Source organism: Thermobia domestica, chromosome 1, assembly GCF_964235325.1.
Source record: "Thermobia domestica chromosome 1, izTheDome1.hap1.1, whole genome shotgun sequence".
In the NCBI taxonomy this organism is placed as follows: Eukaryota; Metazoa; Arthropoda; class Insecta; order Zygentoma; family Lepismatidae; genus Thermobia; species Thermobia domestica.
Window position 1 is genome coordinate 241,923,393 of NC_137454.1, and position 25,041 is coordinate 241,948,433.

The window sequence follows — 25,041 nt, forward strand, 5'->3', positions numbered from 1 at the left end:
TATTGTTTCCGTTTTTATTAGGTTCCTTTTGTGTTCCTTCAGGAGGTATATAAGAATCTATTTTTGTCAAATCTATTTACATGCAAATAGACTTCATAACAATAGAGAAGAACAAAATGGAAGCAGAAGAATAAAGAATGAAAATATATATCGGGATGCCGAGACAAAGGGACGAATTGAGAATCTTTTGATTTTTTTTAAGCTTATGGAAAGGCGCCGCGGAGACTGTTAGAATCAGAATGTTTTCGCCAAGGAGACAATGCAAGGCCTATAATGAAAAATCCTACTTTGGATTGAGAAGTAGATTAGAGTAAGTATTTTGTTTCGTGCAGTTATAATAAACATGCAAAGTGCCACTTTGTCATATTCTGGCTTTATCCAGAGCTTGAGGGAATAAAGGAAATTCTGTATTGATTTTTAAGTGCTGTTCGAGCAAAATTTGCAAGTTTATGAGATGAAAGGAAAAGTTTAGCTTCTTTTTTCAGAAGTGGAAAATATATCATACGGGGTGTTTCGCGAATATGAAACAAATGTTGCAATAAGATTGCCAGGTATTTCAGAGGGGAAAAAGAAATATTTACGATTTTTTGGGAGAGGAAAGGAAGATATGTAATATACAGGATTTATACATAACAATTATGTATATTTCAGTTAGTTACTAGGAGCAGCCAAAAAGTTCCCGGAATTTTATTGTTAGTTCTGTATTACCACAATATAAGTACACCTTCTAATCACCTAATCATCTTCAAAGTAGACACCTCGGGAACACACACACTTCCCCCATCCTTCTTATCATTGCTGGAAACACTGACGATAGTCCTCTTTTGGCACCTTCCGAAGTTCAGACGTTGCGTTGGTTTTAACGTATTCTACGGTGACGAAACGGGTACCAATACTGTTTTCCTTAAGTGGCCTCATCCCGGCAAAATTAAAATACCGCTAATTTTACAGTAATTATGTGATATGTTCAAATAGATCAAAAAGATAATCGAAATGTGGAACAAGAGCGCCATATACAATATCATTTTACATGAGATACCGTTATCACGACTCACTTGTCTGCTTTCGATTTCCAGCCATTTGGAAAATGGGCGTTTATTTTCGCGTTTCTAAACGGCTGAAAGCGGAAAGCTACTAGGTGACTTGTGATAACGGTACCTCACACAAAATAATATTGTCTAGTCCGCTCTTGTTTCATATTTCAATTATATCTTATCTATTTGAAGATATCACATAATTACTGTAAAATTAGCGGTATTTTAATTTCGTCGGGATGAGGCCTCTTAAAATATTGTCACCGTAAACTGTAAGGCTACTAAAGTAGGTATCTGAAGAAGATTTCCTCAATTTGTTTAAAATAATAATAATAATAATAATAATAATAATAATAATAATAATAATAATAATAATAATAATAATAATAATAATAATAATAATAATAATAATAATAATAACATTAATAATGGTAGAGCGTTGCTCGAACTGCGACAATGCACCAACTGATAACCACAAATTCCTCCGTTTAGGTACATTACTCGTAAATTGATAGTTATGATCTGTTCACACTTGTCATATTCATAATTAGGGAACCTAAAGACTCCACTGTATGTACAAGATTGATTGTGATTGCATCGCAAATGCCAAAGCTACAACGTTCCGGGGACTTTTTGACTGCTTTTCGTAGAATAATTATTTTAACTGAAAACTATTGCAGTTTCATTAATAAAAAGTATATTACAATTCCCGGTGGGATTTCATGAAGTTCGGATCCCATGTTAAGGTGTAGGTCCCGTCTCATATAACCTCCTTGATGAAAGGAACACTTAACTGAAAGTGAACCAATCATGTTACACAAATCTTTGTTGTCTTTTAATTGTAATTTTAAAAAAAGATTTTGCATCTCTTAAAAATCCCACATCCTTTTTTAATACTTTCAAAAGATCTTTGAATGACATATTTAAATCTACAAACAGTTGGAGTTCAGCTTTTATGAGTTCTTAGTAGCTTCTGTTTCTGAAATCAGTATATCACTATTCCTCGGAACTACGATATGATGGAGACGCTGTTAACATACGAATGCTAAGGTGCTACAAGCAAACTACTTTTAAACATAAGATTTGGGCGCTTGATAAATAGGAAATAACAATAACAATAATAAAACTGTTACATTTTCTCTATAAATATTAAGCAACATCGATGGGTTTCGTTATTAACAGCGTGTGAGAAATAAGTTCCTCTAATTTATCTTATTAACTTGTAAAAATAATTTAAATGTGTCCAGGACCAGGGCTGGATTTACGGGAGTGCACGGGTGGACGTGTATCACCCCTTCGTTGTAACTATAGACTAGCTCAAATGAGGACCTAGCCGTGAAAGTAGCGACACTTTCTAAAATTTTCTGCCGTCAGTTTCCGTTTTGGCTTAAAATAAAGATGAGTTGTTTTGTAAGAGCAATAGTTTAAGTCGATTTTCTGAAGGTTGGAGGAAAAGGATTCACCAAGCAAAACAATGTTCCTCACTCACACCACAAATGTGTAAAGGCATTTTAAAAAATCAAATTTAATTCAAATGTACTAGTAGTTATTGATGGATTCCCCGTCAGAAAATTCTGGATCTGGCCCTGTCCAGGACTACATATATTAACTTCTAACGTATATTCATGTGTAGCTAACAGTTTTTTTTTTTCACATAAGGGACTGTTTGTGTATTATTTATCATTTTGGTTGGAGGAATGTAGGGTAATCGAAAGTGGGTCTCTATCCAGAACATAATCCGATATAGACTAACTTGAAACAAAAGTGAGCTTCCGTAATAACGACTCGATGATCTTCCGTTTCGCGAGAATACCAGATAAATATCGTTAATAAGGTTTTCAGGTTTTACTTTTTGTCCTTAAGTTTTACGTTTTATCTCGCGCATTTTACGTTATATATTTGATTTTCTCCGTAAAACGATTTCTGCCGTTTTCACCAAGCAATAATATCTAGAAAACAAAATCCAATAACTACATTGGTAATACTACAAGGCTTTTCTCGGAGTGACTTTTCAATACAAAGTGGATGCAAATACTGTTAAGACACATTGATCAAGAATGGAGTTATGTTGCTATAGTGGAATTTTGAGCTTTGGGACAATTTTCTCCTGGACAACTCCCTGAAATCATCACTGAATAGAATAGATCAAATATCACTGAAAAACAGAGTAACAAATGAGAAAATTTGAAACGGATAGGATAAAAGAGGACTCTTCTAGCCAGCATCCTTCATAGGAAGACCAATTGGATTGGACACATCTTGCGAAGAAATTGTCTTCTTTATACTGCCATAGAAGGAAAGATGGAAGGAAAGCGAGGAATAGGAAGAAGAACACAATTGATCGATAATTTGAAAAATTGAAGAAAATATTGGGGGTTAAAAGAGGAAACTGAAGATTGAGAAACGTGGAACAAACATTTGAAGGACTAAAACTAAAATTAAAATAAAAAAAGAAACTTATTAGTCCCAGGACGTGGCAATAAGCAGAATACTTAATAATAATAATCACTGAAAAAAAATCAAGTGCATATGAACAATACGAGGCTTATTTTTCAAAACAACAACATGTAAAATATCATGAAAGTAGAAACTCTAAAGTAATAGTAAAATTAATATCTAAATATTAATAGTTATTGCTCTAATTTGTCATAGTTTCATGATATATACAATTGAACAATATTTGATTTTGAAAAAAAAAAATACACTAGTATTACAAAACCAGTAATTTTGGAAATAGGCCACTGGAGTTAGTTCCAAATGATGAGATTATAAGCTTCTTAGCTTTTATTAGGAGCTTCAATCCTCTGTAAATTCTCAAGTATCGTATGATAACAACACACTGTGATTATCTAAGTACATAAGCATGAAACTAAACTGCACAGGTCATTAGTTAAAAAGAAATCTATAAAATATAAAAAAATAAGGCAATCTTTAGAAATTTTTTTTTATTTGTTTCGAAGTATTTGAGCAATAAATATGACGAATTATATTTACAATATCTTACTATAATTCAACGAATTAGAATTGTTATGTGAAGTAACTTTCACACATTGCTCGTTATTCATAAGAAATAAAAATTAACCTCTTATAAAGGTCTAAGACCTTTTATTATTATTATTATTATTATTATTATTATTATTATTATTATTTATTTATTTATTTATTTATTTATTTATTCTTTTAAGATACATATTGTGGTCGCTAGAATCTGATAACGCATTAAGTTTCTGGGACTTCCTAAAGCTTCGAAGGTTCATAAAATCATTTAGAGTTCCTACATGATTTATTACAGCAGAGTATATTCATAGGGTAAATAAATTATAATTTCATTTCGAAGTTCTTCATTCGTTTCGAATAGACAAAAATCACTTTCTACCATTATCATATTAGAACAAAAAAGTTAACATTTCAAATGTTGTTGAGAAAATCATTCTACATTTGTATTATACACTGTAAACAATCCGAATAACAACTAGTCTCGTGTTATCTACTGTACAGTGACTTCAAACAACATTTGCGCCTGCTCCTTCTGCATCTTACCCCTCTATTGAATTCGCCAACTAATTGGAGGGCCGCGGTGGCTCAGTGGTAGAGCGTTCACCTCTGATGCTTAGGGTCCCTGGTTCGATCCCAGCTCGCGCCAAGTGAACTTTGTGCTGAACAAACACCGTGTGTGTGGGTTTCCTTGGGTTTCACCCGTTTCCTCTCAGTTTCTTCATTCCACCAACTCGTTCATTATTTCATCATCACTGTCTCCTTTAGCCTCGCCTGCATAAATGGGACACTAAACCTCAAAGATTTCATTTCATTTCATTTTCCCCAACTAATTGCTGGCACTCGCTTCCGATTCTGCATTTCATATTGATAATAACAATAACTTCTACTTGTGAAACAAACCAGATTATGAAAATATGCAGGTGATACTAGAGAATGAGCGTTGAAGGTATTAAGAGGCCTTTCTTGCACACACATGATATGTTTGTAGAGATGTTCTTAATCTGAAGATATATTTTGTTGTTTATCTCAAGAAAATGTCAAAGTGCAGTTGTATTACAGTCGTTGCTCCTAGAGAAACAAAGGTAAATCTCAGTCGATAATTAACAATATTAAAAACAGAGGACACTAGAATTGTAATAAGTCTTTAATACATTATGGCACAAACACATGTACACTAATTTTCTTGCTATCTTCTTTCAATTGAGCTTTCTGAAACGTAACAAAAATGCATATCACTATTTTGTTACCATAACAAGAAATGTATATAGTTATCTAAAATTATTTTACACTCGATATTTATAAGTTTCACTTTGCTTATAAATAAACTTCACATGTCTTTCAGAGTAATTGATATTTTAATTCCACTGGGGATATACCTGTACGAGGCAGATTCTTGATCAACTATTTTGTGTGTGTTCAGTATTAACGTGATGTTATAATTTGATGGGAAACTTGAGCGTGGATTGTAATTTCTGCTCATTTTCCTGCTGTTGAAGGTAAGTATTGGAAAGTTATGCGAAAATTTACTGACGTCCATTTCTGAGAAACGATTCTGTGTTTTTCCTCGTGAATAAATAAGGCGTTTTAGATGTGGGACATAAGAAGTGTTCCATTACATCCGTAAATTCACTCGATTTATTTCCAATGGGTTGCAACATGTTATTCCACTGCATTGTTGCACCTGAAACGAAAGCAGAAAATAATCAAAGAGTAAGATTCACCATACAAAACTTCGTCGCTGACTTTTCTTAGATCATACGTAAATCATGTCATACGTATAGCAGTGGTTCCTAGTTTTGTTTACTTGGCGGCTCTCTTCATGAACTGTGCATACTTCACGTTCACGCCTGGCTTCTTTGTCACTGGTTGGTCTGACCGCTTTTGCGTTTTCGGACGCATCACTGAATTTGCAAATATTCATTAATAATAATAATAGTAACCAATTTTATTTATTTCCAGCAAAACGTCAGCATACCTTTTTTTTTTTTTTTTTTTTTTTACAATGGAATCACAATTCTTACTCAGTTATTTTGTATTTTTACGAATGTAGTTTCTTTTTTCACTTTTGTCAGTAGATTGCACCCACATATTCACTCTTCACGACTACCCCCAAGAAACCGCCTCATCAGGTTGGGAACCACTGGTTTATAGAATGATTACTGAAATATTTATTTATGAAATATAAAGAACTTTATGTTCTCCATAAACTTCGCCGAAGGCAACTTACCATGTTACTAAAACGCTATTTCTGGATTCTCTAGAAAGAAATGAACTATATACAATTATTATAGAGCAAATAATGAAATATTTACCCCTAAATTACCAAGGAAATCATTACAGACACTTAAATAACGTCATCGGAAAACTTATCAACATCAGTAACTAACTTTAACTTTTGTAGATAAAATCAATTATGCAATATGTTGTTGTAACACCTGTTATTAGCTGTGAGAGAAAACTTGAAACACCCCCTCGAGAATTTCACTGGAACCCAAAAAGAAAGTTTAAAATTTGGATTTGATACGTCAAATGTGCTCCATGACTAATAAACCTTTGTTACAGAAGGATATGTGGTCGAAAATACTGACTACAAAGAAAAAAATAGATTTTTCGGCCCACACCTGCTACAAAACATGCAAATCCTTCAACTTCCTTTTCCTTTTATATAAATGATTACAAGGCCCTTAATTCTCATTGTCATTTGAAAGTTAATAATTCTTTACATGTATAAACTACCCTTCTGATGTTCCTGTAGGTTTGTCATTTAACTTTTATAAAATGTAAACAAATAGCCTCATCAATTTTTGGGAAAATCGAAAGTGAGAATGTCATGACCATACTTTGGCATTTTTTCCAGGATAAATGATGTCCATACTAGAATTGTTCATGAAATATTTATTTATCAAATAGGAACACAATCTGAGGTCTTTGAGAAAAAAAATAGTTCGAGAGAGAAGTTACGAAAAAAGTGCGTCGTTTGCTTTTATTTTTTTAGGATCATGCAGCGAGACTTATAGTGCTATTAGTATGTCTATCAGCCCGTCCATTACTCCGCATGATAACTTACGTACGGATGCGAATTTTTTAATTATATTTTTATAATAGATCGATTATGTCGTTCGAGTTCGTTAATAGAATAAATCCGTTAACGGATTAACGGTTAATGAGGACTTTAACAGCAGCTATCTATACCCCATATCCCATACATTATTGATATTTGCCCCATGCCCCATTACGGATGTTTCAACACTAACTTCCCTTCATTTTTCAGCCAATCAGAATTTCATATTGTTTATGAAACTTCCACACTTGGTGAAATGCACATTTCTAATACATTGATTGTGTACTTTACAACAATTAAATCAAATAGTTCATATTATATCATTCGCATGAATAAGTTTCGTTACACCAATTATAATAATTATAACAATCAATCATTCTAGTATTACAATAATTCACAAAATAACAATATGAGAAGATATAATGGTTGCCAGCTGTGGATGTTCTGTGTATCATTAAAGCTTCACCATTCGGGAACCAAAACATTTTTTTTTTTTTTTTGTATTGTTTTGCAAAATGAGACCAAGAACTGAAATCGTCAGTTGTTAAGATCCCGCCCAGAGCACATTCGAGATTGGTAAGTCCACCTCAGGTTAATGGAGGATAAACTTAATTCCGCGGTTCTTTCTAACTTAATATGGCAAAAGCCCCTGCAACTAGACAATTATTCTTCCATTTTCATTTCCAAATTACGAAGTAATAGGGCTACTAGAATGACTCAATGGCTACTTCAAAAACAGCTCAGGTACCATTGAGTCACGTTTACGGTAGTGAAATCACGTTTACTCCACAAGATGTATGTAGACAACTAAAAAAAGAAAAAAAACATTTAAAGAATGGAGTAATGAACAATTGAAATTAATGGCATCAACAGAATAACTTCGTCATCGTTGACTAGTGTCGGGTAACTGAACGAAATAATTCTTTAAACCAACATGCGGTGTTCCGTTGTTACAGATGAACCTTCAATATCCGATTCTGAAGAGAACTCAAAAGGATCACTATCTGATCTAGACTTATTAATTGCTGTTGGTCCAGATGGTGTCATGTTCATGACCAGATAACAGATTAAATTACTCTGATTCCATGGAGTCGGAGAAATTTTTAATATTGCCGCTCATTCTATGTAAACTGTGAAATGGTCTATTTTGAATATCCACTTGATCATTTCTTATTTTGGGTGAATTCCTAGGATCATTTCTTCGTACGGACATCACCAACAAGTGCTAAATCCATGGTATGTTATTATGAAATTGATGCTAATTATTACCTTGTCTTCAGTTCAAATTCAAAATTATTCTTCGTTATTGTCGAAGGCAATGAGTTCGATGATGTTCCTTCCACACATTACTAGGTCTTCTTCTATTCCAGGATTGTACTCTTTGAGAAAAGACGCCATATTACTAAAGACTTCTGAATGTTCTCGTGAGCTCCAATGAAACACGTCTGTTGATTTTTTTTTTCGTGTTTTAATGTGTTAAGAAGGCAGCAAAATCGACTAACTCCTCTATTGCACTAAGTATATTTTAGAATGAAATTTTGTTCTTGGAAAAATATATTATGTGTTATTACTGGACAGAATCCTCTATTTATTACGTGACGGACGCTCTCAGATAGGGACAGTGTTTCTAATTCCCTTACGTTTTAGCAGCTTCATCAGAACAGCTAGACAATTGTTCTAGTTTATACATATTTAGTGCATAAAATATTTTCTGCAACTTGAAAATAAATGTCCTTGTCATAAGTAGAGAAACAAATATGAAGAAAAAATAAGGTAATATGAAAATCAGAAGCCCAATATATTAAAAAGTGTGAAATTTTAATTACTATAGAGCTTACGTTGTAAAAAGAGAAAACCATGCAGATACTACCTTAGATTTACGTCTCGTATGCATTAACCTTTCAAAAGTCTGTTTTCAGGCCTAGATTTACACCATTATCTATATCAATACTAAAAGCTTACGATTAACAATAAGTGTCCGGTATATCTACATATAAAAAGAAATCAACATCATCAGTCTCATCACTACAGAGGAACAGCTGAACTGTTGGGGAAATTAGTATTTAACTTGAACTGGGTTTTTATCATATTACTTTAGTTAAAAAAAAACTCATACTAAGAGGATAAGGAAAGTTCAAAATTTATGTCAATCATAGAATATCTCGGAAGTCCTTCAAGTTAAAAAGATGGAATTCGTTATGTAAACGCATCATTGAAAACATGTAAACACGTGTTTCGAAGTTTTCGAAAATTCCGGTTTTAAACTGGGAATGGGGAAATTTATATATGTTTCTCAATGTACGAAAATTATATGGAGATTGTCTGTATAATCATGACGGAAAACTCGTTGATCCATTCGAAATGAATGTATCATGTCCTAATATCCAATAAGGGTGAGGAAATTCAAAAGTTATGCTAAAAGTAAACAATCTTAGGAGCTTCTTAAGTTGAGGAGATGTAATTCGGTAAGTAAGTAGTAACATATCCCAGCGTTTTCGGAAGTTCCGGTTCTAAAGAAGGATTAGCAGGCAATTCATAAAATATTTTCCCATTTTATACTCATAAAATGACCACAATGAGAAAACATTTAAAATGAACTTTTGTCACAACATTTTAGTTGACCAGAGTTTGTACTGATTTTTAACTTTGATTCAAATGCATATCGTGAAGGCAGGAAGAGGATTTAAATTTCTCACAAAGAATAACGTCTGAAATCCATTTTTGAACATGGTTAGTACTTGCGTCGAGCTGAGAGATTTTTTTCTTATTTCACTTCAATTCAAATACAGATAGTAAGAGAGAGAGGAACGCAAATAGGATTTACGCACAAGATGAGAAGAGAGAGAGTTTTCGTGATGACATTCGAGAAGAGACAGAGCTCTTCCAGTAGAAACAGACTTATTCTTTTTTTTAAAAAAAGTGAAATCTTTCAGTTTAACGTCCCACGATTATGACCTTCAGCCTAAGGAATGGAGGCCTCATCCAGGCGAAATTAAATACCGCAAATTTTACAGTAATTATGTGATATCTTCAAATAGATAAAAGATAATTGAAATGTGGAACAAGAGCGCCCTAGACAATATTTTGCGTGAGGTACCGTTATCAACTCACCTAGTGGCTTTCCGTTTTCAGCCGTTTAGAAACGCGAAAATAAATGCCGATTTTCAAAATGGCTCGAAATCGAAAGCAGATAAGTGAGTCGTGATAACGGTATCTCATGTAAAATGATATTGTCTAGTTCGCTCTTGTTCCACATTTCAATTATCTTTTATCTATTTGAAGATACCACATAATTACTGTAAAATTAGTGGTATTTTAATTTCGCCAGTATGAGGCCTCTTAAGGAAAGTGAACGATGGTGGAAGAATCGGTGGAATAAAAAAGGTGGAAGAAGACGGGTTTACCCCGAGAAAACCCACGGACACGATGTTGTCCATCAGAAACTTGCTAGGGCAGGAATCGAACCAGAGACTTCACGCAGCAGCGCTCTACCATTAGTCACCACTGATATGGGTTTCTCTACAATCTTCTTTCCTTACTTGTTTTCGGATATGTAAAACTATCGATATGGTTACCTTTACAAGAAGATATTAGTCGGATTGTTCAATTTATTTCACTTATTTACCTATCTTTCACTAAAAGGATACAGATTCATATAGAGGAAGAATTTTTTTCCTTAATATGCCCATATTTTCCCCGATTTACACTATGGTTACTTACAAGCTGCATGTCCTTTTTGGCTGAGGTGAAAACAATCTACTGAAAAGTTGGATAAATCAGTTAGTTTGATTCCAAAGAAGGATCTCCTTTTGGGTGGAACCAGCGTTGCTGTAAAAGGTTGTAGCACAACGGTGAAGTCCTCTTTCGTGTCGTATCGTCCGCTGTCAATCTAGAAAAAAAGGTAGGTTAAATTTAATATTAGGCATTGTTATTCAGAGCTAAAGAAAAATCAAATATGTATGGGTCTATATAGGAATAATTATGTTCAGATGCATCATTTGAGGATGGAAGAAGGGACAATTAGCACCCGAGTTTGATAAATAGTAATATACTCATAGTAATAAAATAATACTAATACTAATAAAAACGTGAAATTCTTGTATGAGTGGAGAATTTTGCCCCGTCTAGGAAAATCTGAAATGACGCTGAATAGTAAGAATGTAGAACGAAAAGTGTTTGAAATTCTTTCATTGAGGCCGTTACATGCATATTTTATTTAAAATGCTCCTAAATACTCTATGCCATTCATTTTCAACACACCAATGTGCGACGTAGGAACTGGCTTTACGATTAGAGCCGGGATAAATTTAATAGTTTGAGCGAAAAAGAGAAGGGAACGACGTAGGTGGAATAGAATAAAACAAGTGTTGACAGCGTTCAATTAGTCATGAATAATCGAGTAGTGAACCCGGAAAACGATCGAATAAGTCTTGTTTGCATGTCACCACTGCCTTTCTGCTTTCTCCTTGCTCTCTGTGATGGGTTTACTGAGAATCCGAGCGGCAAACTATGACGTTACGGAGCATTCAGTAGGAAACAAATGGCTGTTCTACGCTAAGGAAGATTGCAATACACAGTGTTCACATATGAAAGCTTAAAATGTAAAAATTAATTGATGAGATGGAATACTAAAAATATATTATGTAATAAAAATCGTGGTTTTCTCCATAACCTTAAACCTAAAATGTTCGCTTTCGGTAGAGGTGACCGTGGGGCATACCCTGCTGGGAGAAACGGCGCCGATTTCTGAATAACTTTGAGGATGGAGGGTTCGGGTATGTGTATTTCGTTGTCTGATATCCAAACAAATATATCCAATACGTGGGGGGAGGCTTTTGTCATCAGCTTCCCAAGATCTGCATCCATGGCTGAGAGTATGGGGTCTTAGATACAAACGCCAATAGTGCATCGGATGTTACTTGTAGGCCTCCCTTAATACATACACATACTACATAATGACTAGGGTTGCCAACTGGCCGGTTTTTCACCGGCCCGGCCGAAAATATTGTTGTTATTTTGATTAAAGCCGGTGACCGGTATAAACTTCTTACCAGCCCCTTTATGACCTGTGTTTTCAAATTTGTGTCTAGTTCGAAGCAATTTTATCTAGTTCAAAGTATAGATTTCAAAAGTAACTTTCATTCTGTAAACCCAAAACTGTCACCTTTCACCATCTATCAACGATTAATATATTTTCTTCATCTGTTTAGATAATTTCAAAAAGATGACAGGGATTGTATCAAGGAAACTTTCAAATTTACTTGTAAGGAATTTTATACATTTATTGAGAGTGAAAAAGGATTTCTGAAAGCAATTTCCTGTGGTTGAAGTATAAGTTTAAAGAATAAATTTCATTTTCCAAATCCAAAATTGTCACGTAAAGATTAATGTACTCTTGTTCATCTGTTTTGATAATTTTAAAGAAGTGTCAGTTACTGGTAAATACAATAAAATAATCAATGCAGATTTAAGTTTCTCATTTATAGCACAATGTATCTATTAAGCTTATTAGTGAATGTACTAAGGATATGCAGAATATAGGTGCTTTGCACTTTTGTTGACGACAGTACATTTCCTTCCCATGGATGGGTTCGAACAGAGATACTTCACACTTATACCTATACCATGGGAAAATTTGAGGGGATGTCGGTTTTCATTTTCCAGAGTTGGCAACTCTAGTAATGACATAAAGAAAAATCACAAATCTCAATAAAGTAGTATAATTCGTCGACAAATGAATATTAAATACAATCTGATTTAAATGAATAACTTTACTTCTGTTGAGACAATAAAGCATAGCCAAGAGTAACTTCAGAGTTTATTTACTATGCTTTTTGTACCACTATGCACATTCTATATTTTGTTACGCACCGTCTTTATTATTATTATATGAGAATTTATGTTATACACAAGCAGTAATTTATGAAGGAATTTATTTCGGGAGGGGGTCTAAATTCAATTTGAGGATAAATTATATTAAAATTTGTAGAAACCACATTAATTTTATAGAGAAGTCGGGGTTCAGAAGGAGTACAGACACCCAGGAGATATCCCTGCGTACGTTTTTGTGTATAAGGTATAAGCCTAATATATTTGTAGAATCCGATGTGCTTCTCCTGTATGAAATTACTAAATTAAAGAATGAATCTGTAGGTGTGTTTCGTGGTTTCTACTCAATCTTAAACCAGTGATTCTCAACGTGGGTGTGAATGTCCCCAGGGAAAGTTCTCGATTCCAAAGCGGATGCTGGAACAAAAAGGGAAGAATCGGGACCGTTTGAGAGTCTATGGAACATCATTTTATATTCTTTGATAAAATATTTAACATGCGAAAAATGTAAACGGCAGTTTGTGTTTCTTCAGTTATTTTTGGAATCAGCCACTTAATAAAACCTAAATTTTTGCTAATTTATGTCCTAAGTTTTATATCAATTTTGTTCGGTTATTATAGCTTTAAAAAAGTCGGTCAAAGAAACTCTCGCTGATCCCTTCCTCTTGGTAAGTGAGGAGGCCAAGCGTATGTTTAAAAAAATAAATGAATAAAATTGCATTTTTTGGGAAAAATATGGCTAATGTAAGACAAATTATAGAACCAAAATTTTCTTTCACACTATAGCTATATCTATATCTATCTGTACTATATACTGCTCAGGTATACAATGGATAAAATGGGCTTCAATTCTGCTTTTCACTGGATAAACCGGCAAATTATGGTTTAGCCCCTCCCTTGATCATATCCTGGGTCCGCCAATTACCGATATATATATATATACCCGACGGCAGAACTTTCTTTGCCTTTCTGCGATGAGCTTTTAAGTCAAAAATTTTCTGCAGGACTTCTGCAGAAGAAACACTTGTGATTGTTAAAAATACGCTTTACGCGACATAGAAAAAAAGTTCAAACTATATTTATGTGAGTCGTCTATTCATTTAGGACATCACGTAGTAGGCATGTTCTGCTATGGGATATATATATATATATATACAGGGCTGGAATATATATATACAGGGCTGGATCCAGGATTCTCTGAGGGGGGTGCACCAATAACTACCAGTACATTTTAATTAAATGTGAGTTTTTTAAATGTCTTTAGGTATCTGTGATGTGAATGAGGTATCCTTTGGAAATGCTAAGTGTCAGATCCATTTTCACCTCTGGTTAAGATGACGGTATAAGCCCAGAACAATAGCATGCTCACTTAAGAGGGCGCTAGGCTCGGAAAGATTGAGATTTACTGTCTTCGCTGTCTTAAACGACTGAGTTTCTGTAACATTTCTATTGGCTACGAATAGGAGAATTTTAGAGCATCCTCTTAAATAATACATATGCAATAGGGTCTTTAGCGTATGGCTTGTGGGCCACTCTTGCTCGTAGAGCTCTTCGCCGTGCATCGCTCAAAAATTTAGTACTCAATATAAAAACCCAATTTAAAACTGCACTGTAGTAGCTTAGTAGTTTGGAAATCCATAATGTCTGAGGAGTTCATGATCCCTGCCCTGTAAAATTCAATTCTTTATGAAACACCTGGCGAGAGTTACATGATTCAAAGCTTCAATATATTAATATTTGAATTTCTATAGACAAACTTTTCGTGCATCAAGTCAGGACATTTCCATATAAACTGAAAGCTATAGTATTTCGTAATACTCACCAATTCCCATTCCGCAGCGTGAAATTCTTTGACTACTCTTTTTAGAGCCTTATAAGCAGTTTTAGAGTCACGTGTCAGGTAGAGACATCTACATTCTATCAAACTCATTAGGGAGCATATCGGTGGCTTATCAATGTGCCATCCCACAGTAATATCTGCAACATAATAATAATTAAACATATTATTATATTATATAAAATACAGGTGCTAAAGGGCACTAACTTTTGCTTATATTGAGAACATTAATAAGATTCATACGTAAGAGCTTTAGGGTGCAGATTTCGCCCATGAGGCTTTCTGGGGTAACATATTAACATATATATATATATTTCACTGAAAATGGCACAATCAAACATCAACTACAGGCCTACCAGAATGTATTTAAGAGTGGGAAAAAGATACGAAATTGAATAAAATTTATTCTACAAAACAAGTTAGGTTGATTTTGCTACAACCAACTCTGTTCTTCTCTACTACTCTCCCTCTCTTTCTCTCTCTCTTTTTCAGGGATATGGTTAATTTGGGAGTGCGCGCAGGCACTCCGGAGAGATGGGCACTGCTGAAGCTTAAACTGTGTGATCCATAATGTCAGCGGTGCCCATCTTCCCAAGTGATTGGGCGCAATCCTTCCCCCGCTACAAACTAATAGAGGAGATCGGAATTGATTTTGACGAAACAAGACTTGTTGTGTAGATTAAATTTCATTCAATGTCGCAAGTATTTACTGTTCGTAAAAAGCATCACCGGTATAATAGAAGCTCGATTGTGCTATTTTCAATGGAAAAGTATTCCCCTAAAGATAATTATTTGGCACAACCTGGGCCCTAAAATTCACCCTATACATAGTGCTATCTATCATGCTTTATGTTTACGTCCCACTTTATGCCGGTTAGGCTAAAGGAGACGGTGATGATGAGAGATGAATTAAATGCTGGAATGAAGAAAGTGGGAGGAAACGAGAGAACCCCGGGAAAACACACGAGCACGGTGTTTGTCTACCACAAAGTCGAAACGGCGCGAGCTGGGATCGAACCAGGGACACTAAGCACCGGAGGTGAACGCTCTACCACTGAGCCATTGCACCCCCATGCTTTACTCAAGGAATTAATAAAGAACTCTAAATAAGTATTCACAGTTTGAATTTTCAACAACTGCCCTGTTACCATTATCACAAATACAAGTTAAACTAGAAAATGAAATGAAATGAAATCTTTGAGTTTAACGTCCCACGTTTATGCCTGTTAGTCTAAGGGAGATGATGACTATAGCAAGTGAATGATGATGGATGAATTGGTAGAATGAGAAAGTGGGAGGAAACGCGAATACCCCGAGAAAACCCACAGACATGATGTCCACCACAAACTTATTTTGCCGGGGATCGAACCAGAGATCCCACGCACCAGAGGTAAAAGCTCTACCACTGAGCCACAGTACCCTCCAGGTTTAATTAAAGTAAATGTTAGCAGGAAATGTACATTATAATTGATATAACTATGTCTTAAAGAGCCGTTTAAACTATAAATAGATAGGTAATAAACAATAATAAAAAAAAAAAGTTCTTTGATTTTGAACAGCTAATCATCACCATCTAAATTTAAGAATACTAAAATTTGGAAAATTTACAGGTAAAATTGAATATCGTTACCGAAACAATATTTTTAAGGAGCAAAGTTTGGCAAGGAACAAAAATAAGCATTAAATGATAAACAAATAAATGAATAAAAATAAAATGTGACCAAAATAAACATTTATTATTTCTAAGCTGTATACAGTTTCGGAAGTGTAACATTCCATTCATCAGGTACGTTATCTGAATTGTACTGTAACAGTAATGCAGATTAATAATAATAAATATTTGCTTTGATCAGATATTACTTTTAGTTAAGTTACAGGTAGTTCTAAAGAAAAATTCAGAGAGAAAATAAAATGTCAGCGTACTGCCTCACAGAATCAGTGATGCTCGCAGAACTTCATTAAAGGAAAGGGGTTCAAGTTCAAACCCATGTGCTTTGGAATGGGAATTGTATGTACGGAATGTTTATTTGTTCCATAATATCTTGCTCAAAGGAGATTTAAACCGCGAAATCACCTTCCAGTACGCCACTGCCCAGAACAATAGGGAAAACTGCAGGAATAAAATTTAATTATTTAGCTTATTGCTAGAATATGTCATCGACTTGGTAAGAAGTTGAGGGGGTACCATAAATATGCAAATAAATACGTACAGTATTTAATGTACCTTTGAAAGAACTGTTCCTTGAACTGACAGAAATACCTTAGACTATTAACGTCGGCTCATACTTTTCGTACACTCAGAGGGAAAGGTAAGTTAAGAACACTCAGGGAGTGTTTCTCTTGTTCCCTTATTATTATTATTATTATTATTATTATTATTATTATTATTATTATTATTATTATTATTATTATTATTATTATTATTATTATTATTATATTAGACTATAAGAAATGTATTCAAAATTTAAACGAAAAGAATTTGTTTCTCTCCTTAAAGCGCCTTATCCGCTCCTCTTAAATTAGTAATAATAATAGTAAACTTTCATATGCAGATCTCTACGAATTAGCAAACCGTAATAGTGTCTTTATTTAAGTTCATATAAAACTGACATGAGTTTTACGATTTTCAAACTATGGAAAAATGGGAACACTATTTATTTAGCTATAGGCCTACCGGCATCTATGGCTTTAAGGCCATTATGTTTGAGGGATGACATATCTTGATGAGCACACTATCCAGGGTAATAGAGAAGGCAGTAATTAAGGGAGTTGGAAGGAAAAGGTCTGGGATTTTAGTTTAGGTACCACTTTTATGTTAGGAAAAGCTGTTATTATTTTCGACCGACTATCCCCACTGGGAATCGAACCCAGGAGCTCTTGCACCAAAGGTGAGAGCGTTACGCCATCTATGGAAAGTCTAATAGAACGGTTATGTCCCTCCATCTGTATATGTGTTGGCACTATCAGAGCAAAAAACAGTCAGAGACAGCGAGATTTTTTAAAATATAGATTCAGTATCCAACGAATAGATTCCTTCTCCTTCTTCTTCTTCTTCTTCCATCCTTTGATCTCAATTAGTTGACATCTTGATAATACAATAGAAACGAAGCTATAGGTAAGGGCGCTGTACTGGGGAGCCTAGGGGACCCGGGCCGCCCAAAGCACATGTGGGCCTCCATGTATTTTTATGAATATGTATTTGTATATGCATTTTTATTGTTATATGTATTTTTTTAATGAATATTCAATATTTGACATAATTGAAGGGTAAGGGGAAAAAACAAGGAATGTCCATGTATGTGCTTTTTCGGGTGCTTTGTCCTATCTGTTGATGACTCTTGGTACTATTTGACTGTATACGCCATGCATACGTAGATGTAAAAATGTCCATGTAAAAAGGGGCAAAAGATATAACTAACCTTATTCGTCTTACGCGATTTTCAATATTAAATCGCAGTTTTCTCGAAAACGCAGTTTTGTGACATTCCTTCTTTTTCCCTTTACCCTTCAATTTGAATTCAATTTGTCTTAAAATCCTCATATATGCCTTCTTAGACACTTGTCTGCAACCAAATATACATCTGAATGCCCTCTCCCCGCAAGTTACAGCCCTCGCCGCCCAAGAAATCGGCGCCCTTGGCTATAAGCCTATTTATCTCGTATTTACTAACTTCTTTTACTCTTATATAACGCTTACAAGTCTGAAAATCCGTCTCCTTTAGCCTCAGTGCATAAACGTGGGACATTAAACTTAAATAATGAAGTCTGCAAATACTGGCTTTTATCTATGCATATTACCTAGCACAGGAAGTAAATTCACAAACGTTCGTGGCAAGTTTGCTTGGAGGTAGTCTAGAGCGCGCTGAAGGTTCTTCTTGTGGTCCAATGCAGAGCTGCCATCTTCTGGATAACAGGGAGAACCACTACAAATATCATTCTGGCCAGTCAAGATAGTAAGAAGCTAAAAGGTAATAAAACAACATTGTATTATTGCAAATAAGAAATGATAATAAATTAAAGACAGTTTAAATCGCATACGTTTGATACGTTATTTCTTAGCTATCGTTATTGCATGCAAATAATAAAATGCATCACACTTGTAAGATTTCAAAATGTATATATATAGGCCTAATTCCTACTCAAATTATATTTTTCTTTTTTAAAATTTATTTTATCGGATTACCTATTATCTAAGATAATATTTCCTACAGACTATATTTTGATTCATCTAGGGAAGTTTCGATCAATTTCCGAACCGGAAGTCACAGCACATTCCCTTAGTCGTATTAAGGTTGCAACCGAATCGGTACTTAAGTCCAGAAGATGTAACTGAATGCTAGTAAGTAAGTCATTTGACTAACATTTGTGGTCACATGTTTATTGGTTGGTTGCATTGGAGTTTAGCGTCCCTTTCAACACCGAGACTAAATGAGACGTGGACCTACAGGTTAAGTTAGAATCTGAACCACCGTAATGTGTTCATATTTCAAGGGTTTCTCACCGGGAGTCGAGCGTAAGAGTCCGAGTTACGTTTCTGTAAATATTTAATGTAGATTTTGAGTATTATTGCCATTTTTGTTTTTAAAAAGGTTACAAATTTGGAGTTCGAAGATCTTAGTTTCTTTATTTCCTGTTGTCATGTATTCTTAACATACAGAGGAAAGTAACTGTCCGCTCTGTCACTCATCTACTGATACAGTGACTCTACCTAACGTTACTAATCAAATGCACTAATATTTGCTTCGAGAGGAACACCCCCCCACACACACCCACCCACACATACATATATATTCCTTTACTAAATGCGGGTAAACTTTACAATGTACGCTCCAGCTGCGCATCGATAAATAGGACCCCTTTAAAAGGGTATAATAGAGTAGGGTAGGATAGAGTAGAATAAGATAGGGATAAGTAGGGTAGGGGGAATAGCTTAAGGTTAGGGAGTTTTAACCCATTTTCATCAAATTAATAGTGTAATTTCTCGTTTCTGAGTGAGTATACCAGCTGGAGCGGGCATTGTGAAGTTAACCCCTAAATGCAATAATAGAGCTCATTCGTAGCTAAATGTTAGTGTATGCGCCTTTGGCGTGATAAACCCAGGTTCGATTCCCAGCGGGAGCTCATGTGGTTCGGATTCCATGTTAATCAGTAGATCCACGTCTCATATAGCCTCGATGCTGAAAAAAAAACCGTTAAACTCAAACTCAACTCAAATGCGATAATAAGAACGCAAGCTCTACAAGAACATCTATATGCTGCATTTTTATAAATGCTTTCTATTTCTCAAAACCTGACGTTACATTTATGTTCCAAGAAACTTACCTTCCAGTCCCTATTGAAATTAACTTTCGGGTGTTGCTTCATAAGTTGAACTAGACGTTGGGCTTGATTTAAAAGATCTTCATCGTGTGATGATGGAACTCCCATTCCAAAATGTGACTGTTCATCAGAAAATGGACGCAAAAGATCACTCCCGACAGCGAATCCCACTAAGTTTGGGTTGAATTCTTTCAGAATATTTGGCAAAGTGACAAATTCTCTCCATGTTCCATCGCCACCTACGAAGATAAGTTTCATTAATGCATTTACTATTGTTTTTGTATTTTGTTTGTTTCATTTGATATTATAGTAAGCAGGAAGTTATGGGAATATTTCACGAGAACTTTTAAGTTCCAATTTTCAATATCATCTTGAGATTGGATATGGGCAATGGTGCCATTCATATCACATAATAACCAGTTCTATAAGCATAGTAAAGTAAGTTGAATTAGTGTAAATATTATTAATATGTGATGATATTATTATGAATTTCTATATTTTTATTATTATTGATTCCAACGATACTAGTAAGAGTGACTAGGATTAACAGTTGCGTCACAACTGCTGGAAAATATTTATAATATTTCTCTGCTAATCTTATGTAAGCATATATTTTTACTTACACGCATTTCCATAGTAACACAATCTAATAGATGGATACATCTATGCCAACTTTCTTTATCGATAGTGACATTCGCATTATTGTTTTGATAGTGTTGTCTTTCAATGCTTCCGCGCCATGTGAGACACGTGAAATCAATATCATCTGGCTTCTTTTAATACACAGCCATTACCATGACTACACTGAGAAAAAATGTAGGTGGCGTACTTAACAGTGGTGCCCACCCCCTTCATGTCCATGACGCACCCTCCCCCTCAATTGTCTACCCGTAGGTGTTCTTCCATGAAAAAAAAAATCTTTTCGATTAATTTTTACACACCCTCAAACATATTTATATATATTTTAACCCCCCCAAATATTTCAATGACGTAGTTTGCGTCATAGCCTCCCCCCTTGTGGGCATCCTACTTAAAAAGATAGGTTACATGCGTAATTCCTGTAGTTTTTGGACTTAACGTACAGCAGACGTATAACTGAAAACGCATGTTTTATAATACTTTCTGTATAAGTGTTCCATCTATACATACTTTCCGTATGAAACAATGTAGGCGGTCAGGATCTCACATACAAATGGACGTATATAACATATAGCTGACGAAGGTAACATAAATATATGCATGTGATATACGGAAAACAGCAATGGCATGATGTAACATCTAAGGGCAGTGCCCATGTAGCATACGGATAACGTATGCTCCGTACTGATTTATATAGTAAGCAAGAGGATACCGTATATTTGTACAACGCTGTCTGGAGAACGGATTTTTCTCTGTGTATGAAATATAGTACTGTATCCAGTATCCTAGATTTCGGGGGAGGGGAAATCTAAAGCTCTAAGGGGAGATTATATTCATGAACTTTTTTAAAGTTCTGCTACAGTTATAAGATAAAGCTGTCAGTAAAATGAATAAATAAAAAATAAATCGTGGAAAGTAATCATACAACTCACATCTTACGCGCATCTACCCAATACTTTAAAGCATTTGAGCATATTTGTAGACAAAATCATACCTGAAGTGTGCAAAGGTACAGTCTAGTACGTGGCTAATTCGAGTAACGTGCAAATACTTGGAAACGATACTTCCAAATTTTCTTCAAATCAAGGCACAAAAAAAAAAAAAAAAAAAAAAAAAAAAAAAAAAAAAAACCTGAAAGCTCCGATCGATAGCTACAGATTCATCGCTCATCACACTTAGCGCAGAACCTGTTCGTATATCTTTTAGTACTTCATTTGACTGTCACTGATGTATTGCTTTTAAAAATTTGGTGACTTTGGTCGTATCTGTACTGTACATGAGTTTTCCAGCGACTGGGCTATTCGACTACTATGATCCAACTGAGCGGCAAGATTACTGAGTTCATACTTTGTTATGTGGGAAACATCATTCTTGAACATAAAGTACTCTAGTCTTGCAAAATTACTTAAAATTTGGAAATTTTATTCTTTTTATTTTATCGAACATTGAATATACAGAAGTATTTTATACTTACATTCCCTTTGCCTTGCAATCTCCACTAAGAGCTCTTCTGTGAGATTCGAATTGTTTGTGTTTTAAAAGTGTGTTAACTTTTTGGATTTTTACTGAATTTTTATTCCACTTTGTGGACCTTTCGATATGAACATAGGCCTATCAATTGAACTTGTTGGAAGTGTCTACTTTTATAAAAGACTAGACTTTGGTAAGCTGGGGGCTCCGCCTCCAGACCCTCACATTTACTCGAATTACGTCCTCGCACCTCTTAAACCCACAATTCTACTGAATTTCAAGTTTCTTTTCGTATTTCAACTACTTAAAAGATAAAGAAAACACCCATTTAAATAACAGAGAATTTTTCATTTTCCCTTTAGACCCTCTTAAAACTAAAAATATTCACTTTTGGCAATTTTCTTGTGTGTTACTTCCGAAAGGATACAATCATGCCAAATTTCATCATTGTAGCCCTACAGGAAGTACCCAATAATTTTAGGGTATAGAAGATGTTCCACATAAATAACATGGGCAAATTTTTTAGTTCCCTATAAAACCATTCTAAAGTTGGAAAATTTTATTTCTAGCAATTTTGTTAAATAACTCAATTGAAAACGTACAAGCATACTAAATTTCAAGTCTTTATTCCAATTCCAAGTACCTAAAACATGAGATCATAGATCTAAAATAACGCCCCTTTAAATAACATGGGGAATTTTTACATCCCCCCTTTAGACCCCTAAAAATTAGAAATATTCACTTTTGGTAATTTTCCTGTGGGTTAGTCCCGAAAAGCTACAATCATGCCAAATTTCAACTTTTCACGTTAACCGGAAGATACCTGTTATGTGAGTGAATTCATGTAGTTTTTTTTATATATACTGTAGTTAGGATAGTACATGATCATTAATAATATAAATATAAAGATCATTACCATTATCTAGTGCACTGACACACATAAAATTTTATCAAGAGGGGTCAAGTTTCCAAGTTCATATCACTTCAGGATTTTTGTTTAGAGAGAAAAGTTGCCAAATATAAAGCAAGTTTTTAGAAAAAAAACCTTCTCCTTTGAAAGCAGTTCATAGCATTTATTTAGGGGTTGTGATGTATTAGAACATTGTTCGATGAAATATTGCTTCCAATTACGAACTATTACAATAACCATGTAATGAAAAAATCAAAACCAAGAGTACGTCTTTTCCCCACGTTAGGATACCGGCCTTCCTAATAGAGGGATATAATACGTAACTTTGAATCTTAAAATAACCCATTTTAAAGCTTAGAAAATCTATTTACACCTCCCACGATAACATTTGTGACAAATAGACACATTTTGATACAGTAAATGAAAAATGAAACAGGAAATGTAAAAGACAAATTTGCATTAGTCTCTTTTATGTAGTCCTAAAGTCTAAGTGTGGTTCTTAGCTTTTTAAAGGAACACTTCGCACTCGCTTAATCTACTTTAACTTAATTAAAAAAAAAAAAAAAAAAAAAATGTAGGTAAGTGAAATGAACTAGGACTCAATTTTATTTGGGTAAAGAATGAACATGAAAGTGAGATTAAGTAGAATCTACAAACTTATATAAGCATAACTCAGAAATTCCTATGGAAATTATAGAGGATATTGCACACTTCACGCTGAATATCTCACAAATGAAGACTTCTTGACTGACTCTTGCATGGAGAATTGAATTTACAATGAACATACCACATACTTTATCCAATCACACACTTAAATTTTATACCTGACTGCTTAAGCTAGGTACTTGAAGTTTGGACTGTAGCATCTAGAGTTTGCGACGTATGGTACTATTAAGGAAAGATTTTTGGAAATTTGCCGTGGGAAAGAAATGAGGATTGCAATTAGCATATTTTAATAAATTCGAAACCCATTACGATTAAAGATATGTAATTTGGTATTTATACTTTCTATTTAAAATAATTAATCACGTGTTTCACGGTTTTTGATATTGAACCTGGAGAGAGATAAGAAACAAACAAATTAGTTGGAACTTTTATTTTAAAATATATAAGTGTTCTTTCGTTTTTAGATGTTTATCTAGGAGGGAAGAAAAAGAGATGGCATGGTCCACTAAGATGCTCATTCGAGGCGTTTGAATTCCGTGTGAAACTTCAAATTCAGACTAATTTTATATGAAAAATGCAGAAGGAAAAACACAAAATATTGACCACAGTAATACGTAGATTTGCTAATATTGAAATAAATATCACTTTTGAGGTTTAAAAGAAAGAAGCCTTATTATTGGCCTTATTGAAGAGTAAATTTGCTGTAAGCCCAATCTTATTTTCACTTAGTAATGTTGGATTCCTGCTGAAAATCATACACAGCCTCTCATTCTTAACTTGCTTTTGAGGAAGGGACCATAGCACTATGTTTTCCGTACAAAAACTGTTTTAGTTAACCAGATGTCCTTTCTTTCGTTTCTTTTCTCCTTTAAAGGATCACTGAACAGGTTGATTAGTTGTTTCAACGTTTACTTTCCCTACTGCTGACCACAAAACGAGAAATTTTTCGTCTTGTCTTGATTCTCGCTTCTAAAACGAGATAATAAGTACATTCTTTAAATTCCAGACGAGACGAAACCTATGACAACTCTCGTCTTATTTTTGATACAAGAATCGAGACGAGACCGACAAATTTCACTAGCCTCGTAGGTAACACTAGTGTGCCGAAGTTTTAGACCTTATGCTCTGGTTTAGTGCTACAGTGATTCATAGATTGATAAAGTGTTTAAACAAACAGAATGAAGAGCATTTATCAATGCAAGTTATTACACAATATATTTCTATAATAAATATGGTTTAAGGAGATGTGGATTCTTGGAGACAGAACTATATAGAAGGT

The 25,041-nt window shown here is 34.4% G+C and overlaps 1 protein-coding gene across 3 annotated transcripts in view; it reads right to left on the reverse strand.

Moving 5' to 3' along the window:
• Positions 1-4,010: 4,010 nt before the first annotated feature.
• The window catches only part of LOC145694807 (phospholipase B1, membrane-associated-like), an 83,536-nt gene continuing 62,505 nt past the window's right edge, over positions 4,011-25,041 (reverse strand). For all 3 annotated transcript variants that reach the window (XM_081771475.1, XM_081771457.1, XM_081771466.1), the window contains exons 4-8: positions 20,081-20,316; positions 18,557-18,719; positions 14,744-14,898; positions 10,813-10,981; positions 4,011-5,712 (exon numbers count right to left, since the gene is read on the reverse strand). In XM_081771475.1, the coding sequence (XP_081627601.1) occupies positions 5,555-5,712; positions 10,813-10,981; positions 14,744-14,898; positions 18,557-18,719; positions 20,081-20,316 (881 nt within the window). In that variant the 3' untranslated portion in view covers positions 4,011-5,554. The remainder of the gene's footprint in view (positions 5,713-10,812; positions 10,982-14,743; positions 14,899-18,556; positions 18,720-20,080; positions 20,317-25,041) is intronic.